The 11665-nt window shown below is 24.6% G+C and overlaps 1 protein-coding gene across 1 annotated transcript; it reads right to left on the bottom strand.

Annotated features, from left to right (window-relative positions):
* Window positions 1–6696: 6696 nt before the first annotated feature.
* LOC122721813 (protein SOB FIVE-LIKE 1-like) lies at window positions 6697–7672 on the bottom strand. The gene has a single exon (XM_043950742.1). It carries the CDS (start codon window positions 7369–7371, stop codon window positions 6928–6930), a length of 444 nt encoding a protein of 147 aa, XP_043806677.1. The 5' UTR covers window positions 7372–7672; the 3' UTR covers window positions 6697–6927.
* Window positions 7673–11665: the final 3993 nt, after the last annotated feature.

Here is an 11665-nt window from a genome sequence, read left to right as displayed (position 1 = left end):
TACAGGGATGACATGGTGAAGTTTAGTCCACGTCAACACACTCTCTACGAGACAGAGTCTCGTGGATATGATCATGCGTGCTGGCGGCCCAATTAGCACGCTTACTAACACATTTGGTCAATGTAATCTTAATATATAATTTTTTTCTTTTTCGAAATAAAAATTAGGAGAAATAAAATATGAGATTTTTTATAATTATCCAAATATATTTACTGTTAAATTATATTTTTGAATGCATAATTTAATTATTTTTATTATCTCGCATGCGGATAAATTTATATGTATGTATTGTTTTAATATATATATATCATCTAAAATCTAAAAAATAGAATTTTATAATGAGTTCTGTAAAATTGGAAAAGTTTAGATTTAGAGAGGGATTATTTCTCCTTTTACATGTTTTCTTTTATCCGCTAGCGACGTGTTAACAGAACATGTATCATTGGACTATCTGTCCCTGCTACGTTGATACGGATGTACGAGAGAATCAGATCTCTGTCCCATGTGTAACGGCCCCTGATTCTTCTGAACGCGCATGTGGGTGGTCCCACAAAAACGAAGGGGCTAAATCCCTTCCTGGTTTCGAGTTGGACCGAAAGATAAGGTTATAATTAGGCTCAGAAGGAATCTGTTGATTGGATTAGAAGAGTTGGGTCGGCCTGTTTGAAGGAACTGATTGGAGCTTGGTTTTTGAGCTGAGTGGGCTGGACTTGATGCAGGTGATGAGGCTTGAGGACCTTTAAAGGATGGGTTGGGATCGTGGACTGGCCTCAAACCGTAGTGCAAAAATTCAACGTTCATCAATATATATATATTAAATTTTATTTTTGTGAAAAATATAATTTTTAATATATTAAAAAATATAAAATTTTATTTTTTTAAATAAAAAATATATTATATTATTTAACTAATTTTAAATTATTTTGTATTCCTATATTAATAATAACTTCTAGTTTATAATAGTGCGAAAATTTCGTATAAAACATATGAGATAGAAAGTTAGCATTCTATTTATATTTTTAATAAAAATTAAATATAATAAATTTAATAGTAAAATTTAATTAATTCTTAAATGAAAATAATAATTTAAATTATAAAAATTGAGGTAATAATAATAAAAGAAAAATAAAAAAAATATAAATATATAATATAAAAGATAGAACTAAATAAATAAAATTATTTATAAATAACGTCTTCTGAAAATAGTACAAAAAGACTTTTTGTGGAGAGTGTTATGTGGCAACACAAAAATATTTGTCTACATAAATTACATACTCAGTACAAATTTTAATATATTTAAGTTTTTAAGTAATATATAAAAATAAAATAATATTGATGTATTGGTATTGATGAATATGTAAGAGAAAAAACATGTGGTTTTATAATCCTCACTTTAATATTTAAATTAATAAATTAATGAAAAGAATAAGTGTAATAAATTATTTTTAATTTAAAAGTAATTATGTAATAATGTGTATTTTAATTTATGTATTTATCATATTTTATACGGTAAAAAAATAAATTAATTATTAAATTTTTTAAAAATTAAATAAAAAATCCAGCGATTATAAATAAATGGGATTTACTGAATTGTGTATTCTTCAATAATAATTTTTCATGGAGTCTCATTCTGTAATTAGAAAGGCGAGTCTTGATAAAAAATTAAGATCGAAACTAAGTATCATGACTCTTATCATATTACTCTAAAGTCACTCATAACTTATTTTGAATTATTATTGTGTTATATTAAATATTTTAAATTTTACCTTTTATTTTTTATTTTTATATGGATTAAACTTTGTCTTTATAGATATATATAATAAATAACTTTTAATATTGTAATTTATTTAACAATAACTGTTATTTATTATAGCATTCAGAGGGCAATTAATAAATAATTTACAACTTATAAATATATAATTAAAAATTTAATTATTTATCTATAATTTAATTATTATTTTGTAGTAATTTTAGAGAGTGTTTAGCTTATGTTGTGTAAATAGATTAGTTAGATTTTGTCTTAAGGCCAAGACAGTAACGCCCATAGTTATTTTGTTGATGTCATTTATTTATTTCTTTAGATCTTAGTGTCATTTGAAAAATAAAATAAATTTTGTAATTTTATCACCAAGAAATTAATTTTACAAGCCCATGATATTGTAATTGATGTGTTTGGAATATTTAAATGGTTAACGATTAATTTTTTTCTCATTAAAAAGTCCCATGTCTAAAAAAAACTATCAAAATAATTTCAATTACCAACAAAGTTAGGCACCAACACGGACTCACTTAGAGTTGAGGGCACCCTAAACTTTTTTGAAATTTTAATAAGATATTTATATAATTTTCATTATTCGAAGAAAAATTATTATTCAATCCTTAAATTTTTTTAAAAATTATTAATTTATTATATTTAAAAATTATTTCAATAAAATATTTTTATATTTTATAAAATAAATAATTTTTATAAATTCATTAACATATCTTGAATATTTATTTTATTTAGTTTATATAATATTAATTATCTTTCCGACTAAAAGTAAAATAATTGATTAACAGTTATTTTAATAAATAGATTAAATAAATTGGTTTCATAAAATACATGAACTTTTTAATTGAGTGGTTTTTATAAAAATGAAAATTAATAAAATTTTTAAAAATTTAAGAATCTAATAATAATTTTCTTACAAATAAAGTCTCAATACCAATATAATATTTTAATCTATCCCTATTTTTTTATTTATTTTTTTCGATTTAAAAAATTTACATTTAATTTTTGAAATTTTAACTTTATTGCTTAACTTTTTTTATTTTTAAAATATTTATAAAGTAAGTTATTCATTAATTATTTAATTTATTGACTTAATATATAGTAAATCTGTAATAGTTGAAATTAACCCATACATTTAAAATTATAAAAATTATGATAATTAAATATAAATTAATTATTTATTAAAAAAATATTAAATTGATCATATATATTATTAATTGTGTTCTGTATTTTAATTTTTTATAAATTAATAAAATTAAATAATAATAATTTTATTATTTTATAAAAATTTAAAACACAATAAATACCATAAATAAAAAATAAGTTTAATAATTCACTAAACTTTAAAATATAAATCAAAATATTAAAATTAAATAGTATTTTTTAACGGATAATAATTTATACAACTTCTATTAAAAAATTTTAAAATCTCATATTTAATATTTAATGTGATCTAATAAATTTAATTTTTAAAATTTTATATATGTATTTTTTTTAATTTTCTATTTAAAATTAAATTATATTTTAAAAGTTTTATGTAAATAAATAAATATTTTTTGTAAATTAAGTGAAATTAAAGATATTGCTGAAAAAATAAAATTGGACTGTTAAGTCTCACACCAACCAAATTTATAACATACTTTCCAATTCTACGACCCATGCTCTAGTCAGAGAGAGTCCAATTAGATTTTTTTTACTTAAACTGTAGGACGTGACTGAAATTTTGAGTTTAAATCTCTCAATTTATTTATTTTAAAATGTTTACCTTATAATTAAAGGAGAAATTGCCTACCATTTATATTTAAATATTTGTGTATTTTGGTATATATATATATTTTTACAGTTTAATTTTTATAATTTAAAAAAAATTATTAATTGAGTCAGTTTTATAAAAAATTTATTAATTAATTTTTTATATTAAAAATATTTTTAATTTTTTTATAATGTTTAATGATTATAATATTTAATAGACTATTTAATAGACTTTTTAAAATATTAAATATAATTTATTATATTTTTTAAAATTAAGAAATTAATTAATAAATTTTTAATAATATTGAGACTGAATACTTGTTATATATATATATATATATATGACGTGTCTCTTGCACTGTAGAGAGACCGAGTTAAATGCATGAGACCTGATTTGCATGGGCTGCATTGTATAGTTGAAGAGCAGATGTGACTAATTGGCTCCTAGATGCCCATTCCTTCTTTACCTAAATTTTGAGTTTCTATTTGTTATAACATGTTCCTGTCTTCTAATATTGAATGTTTTGCAAAATTAATTTAAAACATGTTTAATAAATGCATTAATTAGATATTATTATTTTATTTAATGGTTATTAACTAATTTTTAATTTAATTTAATAATTAATTTTCAATCGCGTTGAGATCTCCACAAATTTATCCATCATTTGAATATGGAGAAGAGACAAGTATAGAAAATATATCATGCAATTTTATTAATTTTTTATTTTAAAATTTATAATTTAATTTATATAAAATAGTTGATTTAGTTTTCTGTAATTGCTTTACGATAGAAATTAAATAAATGATGTATTATAAGTCTAAATTTTATAAAACCATGTGTTTTAAGGTATTGAATGTTAATATAATTGCATTATTTTCAAAGGAAAATCCAAACAAGGTGAATTGAGACCGAAATCAAATTAAAACCATTTCAAAACGTAACCGGACCAATATTGGCCCGCGGGGAGATGTAGGTGCTATGGATTTGGCGGAATGCTTTTAGTGTCGGCAATAATTTTTCAAATGTTGGAAAGGAAAGAGTCAAATCTGCAAGTGCCAGACAAGATTGTTGACAAGCAATAATTTTTTTTTGGCTTAAATTACTAAGGATTTTTGCTCGTGAATAGTCGATCGTCGTGACTTAATTAATACAGGGTTTCAGTAGGAAATACCAGAAACGCCAGCTAGTTCAGTACAAAGTCCAGTCTATACATTAGAAAACCGCTCTTTGTCACATTAACAGTAATGAATTGAAATTTGGTGGGTTTACTACTCATAGACATAATAGTTTCGTTAAATAAAAAAAATTAATGGACTGAGATTAATTATGAGAGAGTTAACACATCTATTTTGGTTTGGATAGATTAAAGTTCTAAAAATAGAAAAAGTGTAAAATTTTTTAAAGAGTTAAAAGATATCAAATTCAGATTGATTCAAAACATATATATTTTGATCGTTTTAAAAGATTTTGCCATATCGTATCAGATAAAAATATTTTTTAATAGATGTGTCAGACGACTTATTAATAGTAGACAGTTGATTAATAAATATAGAATCAATCCATATCATATTAATTTATTTGTATTATATTGATCTGATTCACAGTATGCGCATTTATAATTTTGACAAAAATTAATAAAATTAATCATCGCATTGAAGATTTATATTTATAATTCAGTGAGATTTAGTCGTACTCGACACATTTAATTTTTATCAAAATCATTATGTTATGTTACATCAATCTAATTTATAGGACATTATGTTATGTTACATCAATCTAATTTATAGGAAACACATTTATAATTTGTACGGAAATTAATAGAGTTGACCAATGCATTTGAAAGTTGTATTCATCTACTTAGTCATGCTTGGCATATCCCCTTTTTATCAAAGTTATTTTTCTTTGCTTGCTAGAGTCTAATTAGATTCTAAATTTATGTCATGATTAAAGAGTTTTATATTTTATATGTTATTACGAGATGTAATTATATTCTGTCAAAACATCTTGTCAAAATTTACATCATTTTAAATTGAATCCAGTGGCTGCCATTTACGTGTGAATTTATTTTTTCACAACCTAAAAAGAAAACTCCCCAGTCCTCTCCTCCACCGTTGAAATTGGCAGTAGTTTGAAGCATGAAAGCGAAATGTGGAAGCTATAATTGAAGAACTATTCACATGCTCCTGTAGTTCCTGTCTGCCTTTGCTTTAACAACATGCATATTACTCTCTGCCTCTCTGATCTGCCCTTTTCCTCTACAATCTCCTCCTGCTTAATCCATCACTACCTCTCTTCTTCATATTTTACCTGCATTAATAATGAAACTACCCAGTCACTGTCACCTTTCCACCAACATAGACATAATAAGAAGCATCTCTGCATTGCACAACACTTCTCACTCTGTCATTTCTTTTTTACTGTCCAAAACTAAAATTAAACGATCCAATGACAGACGCAGTATTTACAAAGACTTGTCTGTGTTGTTTAATGAAATGATGGGATGTGAAAGCATCGTACAGTAGAGCAATGGGTAACAATTGATGTCGTTTTGCTTGTGCTGTAAGGAAGGAAATGAAAATAAATGATGCACACTAATTTTCTTGACACTTGGACATATATTCTCGAGGTCTGGAGACCTACAATAGGGTGCAGAGCTGAAAGCAACAGAATTTAATTTTTCTAGTTTGCTGCGTGGAAGAGGACCTTCCATGCAAGAGGAGTATTAATTTGCCGTAGGGTTTGGCCAGGGAATAGAGAATTTTGTCAAAATATTGGCTAAATTAATAAAATTCTCGTCACCCCACGTGCATGACAATGTGTCCCAAAACTCCCCACGGCTTTATCTCTTTGTCCATCACTGGGCTTTGATTACCATTTACTCTCCGTTTCATATAGTTTATTTTGTAAAAAAGTTTTAAATATTTTTTTTTATAAAATCATGCTAAATTCATTTTTTTTAATTAAAAATAGTAGAATTCTTTATTTTAAACAAAAAATAGTTAAAAATCAGTTAAATTAAATTTTTACAAATTTTGTTGATCTCATGAATAATTTGTTTTAGGATCCTTCTGGTAAAGGAAATTTTTTAAGAAAAATTTTGTTCCAGAAACTTTTTAAAATTATTCAAGGAGCAATTAATTCTTGTATTACTATTTTTTTTAATAAAAATATAGCTAAAATTATAATTTTATTAAGAATAAAAAGAACCATTTATTACAATTTTAAACGTGAAATCGAAATCTGATCATCATTATATTTCTTGATGCGTCTCGTACAGTATCAAAAATTAGCAAGCACTTGATTAAGAACATAATCGTAATTAATCTAGCAATCTATTTTAACTCTCGTCTGATCTTGATCTACCACGTTTTCAGCTGAGAAACAGTATACTGCAGAGAGCTATTTAATTTCTTTTTCCAATCAAGCTGATGCTTTTTCTTACCTTGGAGCTGCTTTGAGCAGGAGCATTTTTATTATGATGATCTTCTTGCAATAAATCCCACTTCTTGATCATTCCCCTTTCAGCTTTTTGCTGATTCTCTTGTTTCTTCTCAGGGAGATGCTTGTTATCATCGACGTGTTTCTGGAGCTTATAATGAGCTGATCCTTGATTATTTGGACCAGAAGAAGCATCAGAAGTCATTGAATCATCACTGTCATCTTCAATATAGTGATTTTTATCATTACCTCCATTCTCATCTTCATCATCATCATCCTTGTTGCTGTGTTTATCATCATTTTCATCATCATCATCGCCGCCATGTATGGGGGAACCAAGATACATAGTCCACCCAGATTCACTGCTGTGACACTCTTCTGGTCCTCCAAAGAGTTTGGATGACTCCATTGCGCTAGTAGTTAAGCAATGAGAGAAAGGGAGAGAGAGCAGAAGCTATTATAAAGAAAGGGGAGGGGTTGTAAGAGAATGAACAGACAGGAAGATGATTTCAGGTTCTTTAAATAAAAATAAGATAAGCTGTATTTAAACACCTGAAACAAAACAAGAAAGAAAAAAAATTGGGAAAATTACTAATCCCTTTATAGCCAGACTAGTTTTTGTCCTGCACAAACCGCAGATATACCCATATAAACCTTGAAAACTGCGAAGAGCCGCTTCATCTTTAATGGGCAAGAGGGCAGGGGAGAGTCTCATCACAACCCCTATCTCTAATATAACCCATTAATTCTCTGACTCTTTCCCCCAAGAATTAATTCTCTGACTTGGTGGATGGATAGCTGGAATCATACGAAGAGCATCGTAAATACATCCCCATTTTAAATGTGCACTTTGATTTTGTAGGTGGAAAAAGAAGAATTTACTATTTAATATCTGAATATTACTATTATTAATAAATCAGTTTTATTATTTTTAAAAATTTATTAAAATATTTTTATTTTTCTTTCATTCGATAAAATAATTCTTTCATTCTATTTTTCATTAAATTTTTAATTTTACTTTCAAATAAAATTTTTTATTTAGTTTTTAAGTATTACCATTATTAATAAGTAAATTCTTATATTTTTAAAAATTTATTAAAATATTCTTATCTTTTTTCAGATATATTAAAATATTTTTATCGTTTTTTCCCATCAATAGAATAATATCTTCTATTTCTTTTCGAAAAATAATAAGACGAAAAAGATGATGACGAAGAAAAAGAAGAAAAAAAGGAGGAGAAGAGAAAAAGGAAAAATGAGATAGTCTCCTTTTTTTATTTAGAGAAGAAAAAACAAGAAAAATCAAAGAAGAATTAAAGAAGAAAAAGGAGAAGGAAGGAGGAGGAGAATAGTGAGAATAATTTGGTCTTTTGTTATATTTTTAACAGCAGATATAGATAGAATGACTATTTCATTGATAGAGAAAAAATATAATAACGTTTTAATAAATTTTAAAAAATATAGAGACTGACTTTTTAATAATAGTAATATTTAGAAACTAAATCATAAATCATCCTTTTATAAACTACCATTTAATTAAGTGTTAAGAATTTTAATTTTATAAATAAAATGTCCATGTTTTTTTATTGAACTGAAAATTAGAGATTGAAACAGTAGAAACTGAAATCTCTCAAATTTACTTAAATACACTTACGACCGTATTAAGCATATGAATACAAAATATATATTTAAAATATCAAATATTTAATATAAATTATTTTAAATTTATATAAAAATTGATATTTTTATTACCATTAATTATGTGTATATATTAATTGACCCTATTTGATTTTTACAATGAATATTTCGATAGTAGTATTCTTAAATTGAAAGGAGATGAGTTGTACACGCTTTCTTCGGGTTTCTCATGCCAATCAACAATCCATCTTTAATTCTCTGGACCTGCCATTAATAAAAAGGACTGCCTTGAATGCAAAAGCCAGGATGCCCGTCTCTCTCTCAAAAACAAAACTTGAAGGGAATATAGCACTCATGTTTTGAATAAGCTAGAAAAAATCTCTATTCTTATCTAGATTAGATCTATACTAAATTTAAAATATAAATATATAAATTATATTTATTTTTTTATATGAATCTCATTATAATATTGTATTTAATTTTTTTATAAATTAAATTTAATAATACAGTATAATAATCGTTTAAAATAAATTATAAAATGTCATTATAAAATATAATAACTTTATAAAAATTCAATAAATTAATATACGAATCCATTCATAAAAAAAAAACCTGCATTCTATCGATTTTATTAGAGTATCCGAATCTATAAAATTACGGTTAATTTTATATTATAAAAGATCCGAACACTCTAATTTAATAATAAAAAGTTAATTATTATAATTTTATTTAATTTTATATTATTTTTTAAAAAAATAATTTTTAATAAAATTTTTAATATATTTAAAATAAATATAATTAAAAAAATTAATAAAAAGAATTGTATTAATGATAGCAATTTTTGTTTGAACTGGTACCATGATTATATTATAATTATTGATTAAGACATGCTCATATAAATTATATCATAATCAATAATTATTAATTTTGTCTCACAATAATTATTATTTTAAAGATTTTTTTAAAATTTTAAATTATAGAATTTTAAGATATCATTAATTTTTATTTATTATATATATCTTTATTAGTATTTAAGTCATTTAATATTAATATATGAAAAAAATATGATTATTTAATGGGTATTTTAGATAAATTATTATTATTATTTTTTTTTAAATTAAGATTGTTAATTAAATTTATTTATTTGAGTAAATAAGCTTTAAATCACAGATATTATAGGATAGAGATAATAATATCTAATCTTTATACATATAATTATCGGATATACTTATTTGTCACGTTCAACGTGACAAATCAATAGTAAATGATTTCCTTTTCTGAATGCATCATTTTTCCTAAATATCTTTTATAAATTTCAAGGATTTAATAGCTATATTTTATTAAATAATTATAATTTATAAAACGTTAGGAATTAAATATTTATGATTTACATTCATTGATTTAGTATGATTTAGTATGATGATAAATATATCTGAATAAATATAAAAGATCTCAAATTTTATTTTTTTAATTTTTCATATTCAATTGAAAAAAAAAATTACGGTTTTAATATTTAGGAGATTTACAATTTAGTCCATGAATATTACCATTATTAATAAGTCAGTCCCTGTATTTTTAGAAACCTATTAAAACGTCCTCATCTTTTCTCTCCGTCAACGAAATAGTCCTTCTGTCTATTTTTGCCGTTAAAAATATAGTAAAAGACCAAATTACCCTCTTTTCTTTTCCTCCTCTTCTTCCTCTTCCTCCTCCTCCTCCTTCTCCTTCCTTTTCTTCTTCTTGCTTCTTCTGCTTCTGCTTTTTCTTCTTCTTCTTTTTCTTCTGCTTCTTCTGCTTCTGCTTCTTCTTCTTCTCCTTCTTCTTCTTCTTCTTCTTCTTTTTTTTCTTCTTTTTCTTCTTCTTCTTCTTCTTTTTTTTCTTCTTTTTCTTCTTCTTCTTCTTCTTCTCCTTCTCCTCCTTTTTCTTCTTCTTCTTCTTCTTCTTCTTTTTTTTCTTCTTTTTCTTCTTTTTCTTCTCCTCCTCCTCCTTCTTCTCCTTCTCCTTCTCCTTCTCCTTCTCCTTCTTCTTCTTCATCATCATCTTCTTCTTCTCCTTCTCCTTCATCATCATCATCTTCTTCTTCTTTTTGGAGGAGGAAGAGGAGGAGGAGGAGGAGGAGGAGGAGGAGGAGGGACTATTTTGTTGACGAAAAGAAACAATAAGGACATTTTAATAGATGTGAGAAAAGATAAGGACGTTTTAATAGATTTCTAAAAATATAGGGACTAACTTGTTAATAATGGCAATATCCAAGGACTAAATAAGAGATTTTATTTGAGGGTAAAATTGGATTTTAAAATTTTTCTCTCTCCTCCTTTATCTAATTTTAACGGAAAAAATGACGGAAGGACTATTTCGTTGATGGAAAGAAAATATAAGGATGTTTTAATAGGTTTTTAAAAATATAGAGACTGACTTGTTAATAATGGCAATATTCAGGGATTAAATTGTAAATCTCCCTTAATATTTTAATGAGGGATTCAATTAATGGAGATTGAATGCAATGCCACGATTATCACAATCCTTAATTTACCATCATCTTGGTCTTGCTATCAATTGATGAAAGAAGTATCGAAATCCTCATTAAAAATGTTAATTTTTTTTTAAAAAAAAATTCAAACCCCTTTTTTCAATAAAAACCTTTATTGATACCAATTTATTAATTATTAAATATAGAAATTTCTACCGAGTAAACTTAACAACTGTATACCGCTAAAAAATTTTGATATATTTAAAAAGTCGTTTATTTTTTATATTTTTCACAATATTAATTTCATTTTTTAATTTTAAATAATTAAATCTATTCTTTGAATTTTATTAGAGTCCAGATAATTTTTTTTCATAATTTTCTAATAACTTTAATGCTATATCATCAGAATTTATTGAATAAAAACTAATTCTTTCAATTTTTTAATGATACAATCAATTTCTAAAATTAATTTTAACCAGAGTTGCATGTGATATAAAATTTTTTTATTAATTTAATTTAAAATTTAACAGACCAATTAAATACCCATATTTTTTTCGATTTCGATTTCGACTTCCTTTCAAGCAAACAAATGAAG

This window comes from Manihot esculenta, chromosome 1 (genome assembly GCF_001659605.2).
Source record: "Manihot esculenta cultivar AM560-2 chromosome 1, M.esculenta_v8, whole genome shotgun sequence".
NCBI classification, from domain to species: Eukaryota; Viridiplantae; Streptophyta; class Magnoliopsida; order Malpighiales; family Euphorbiaceae; genus Manihot; species Manihot esculenta.
This window is presented reverse-complemented; position numbering and strand designations above follow the sequence as displayed.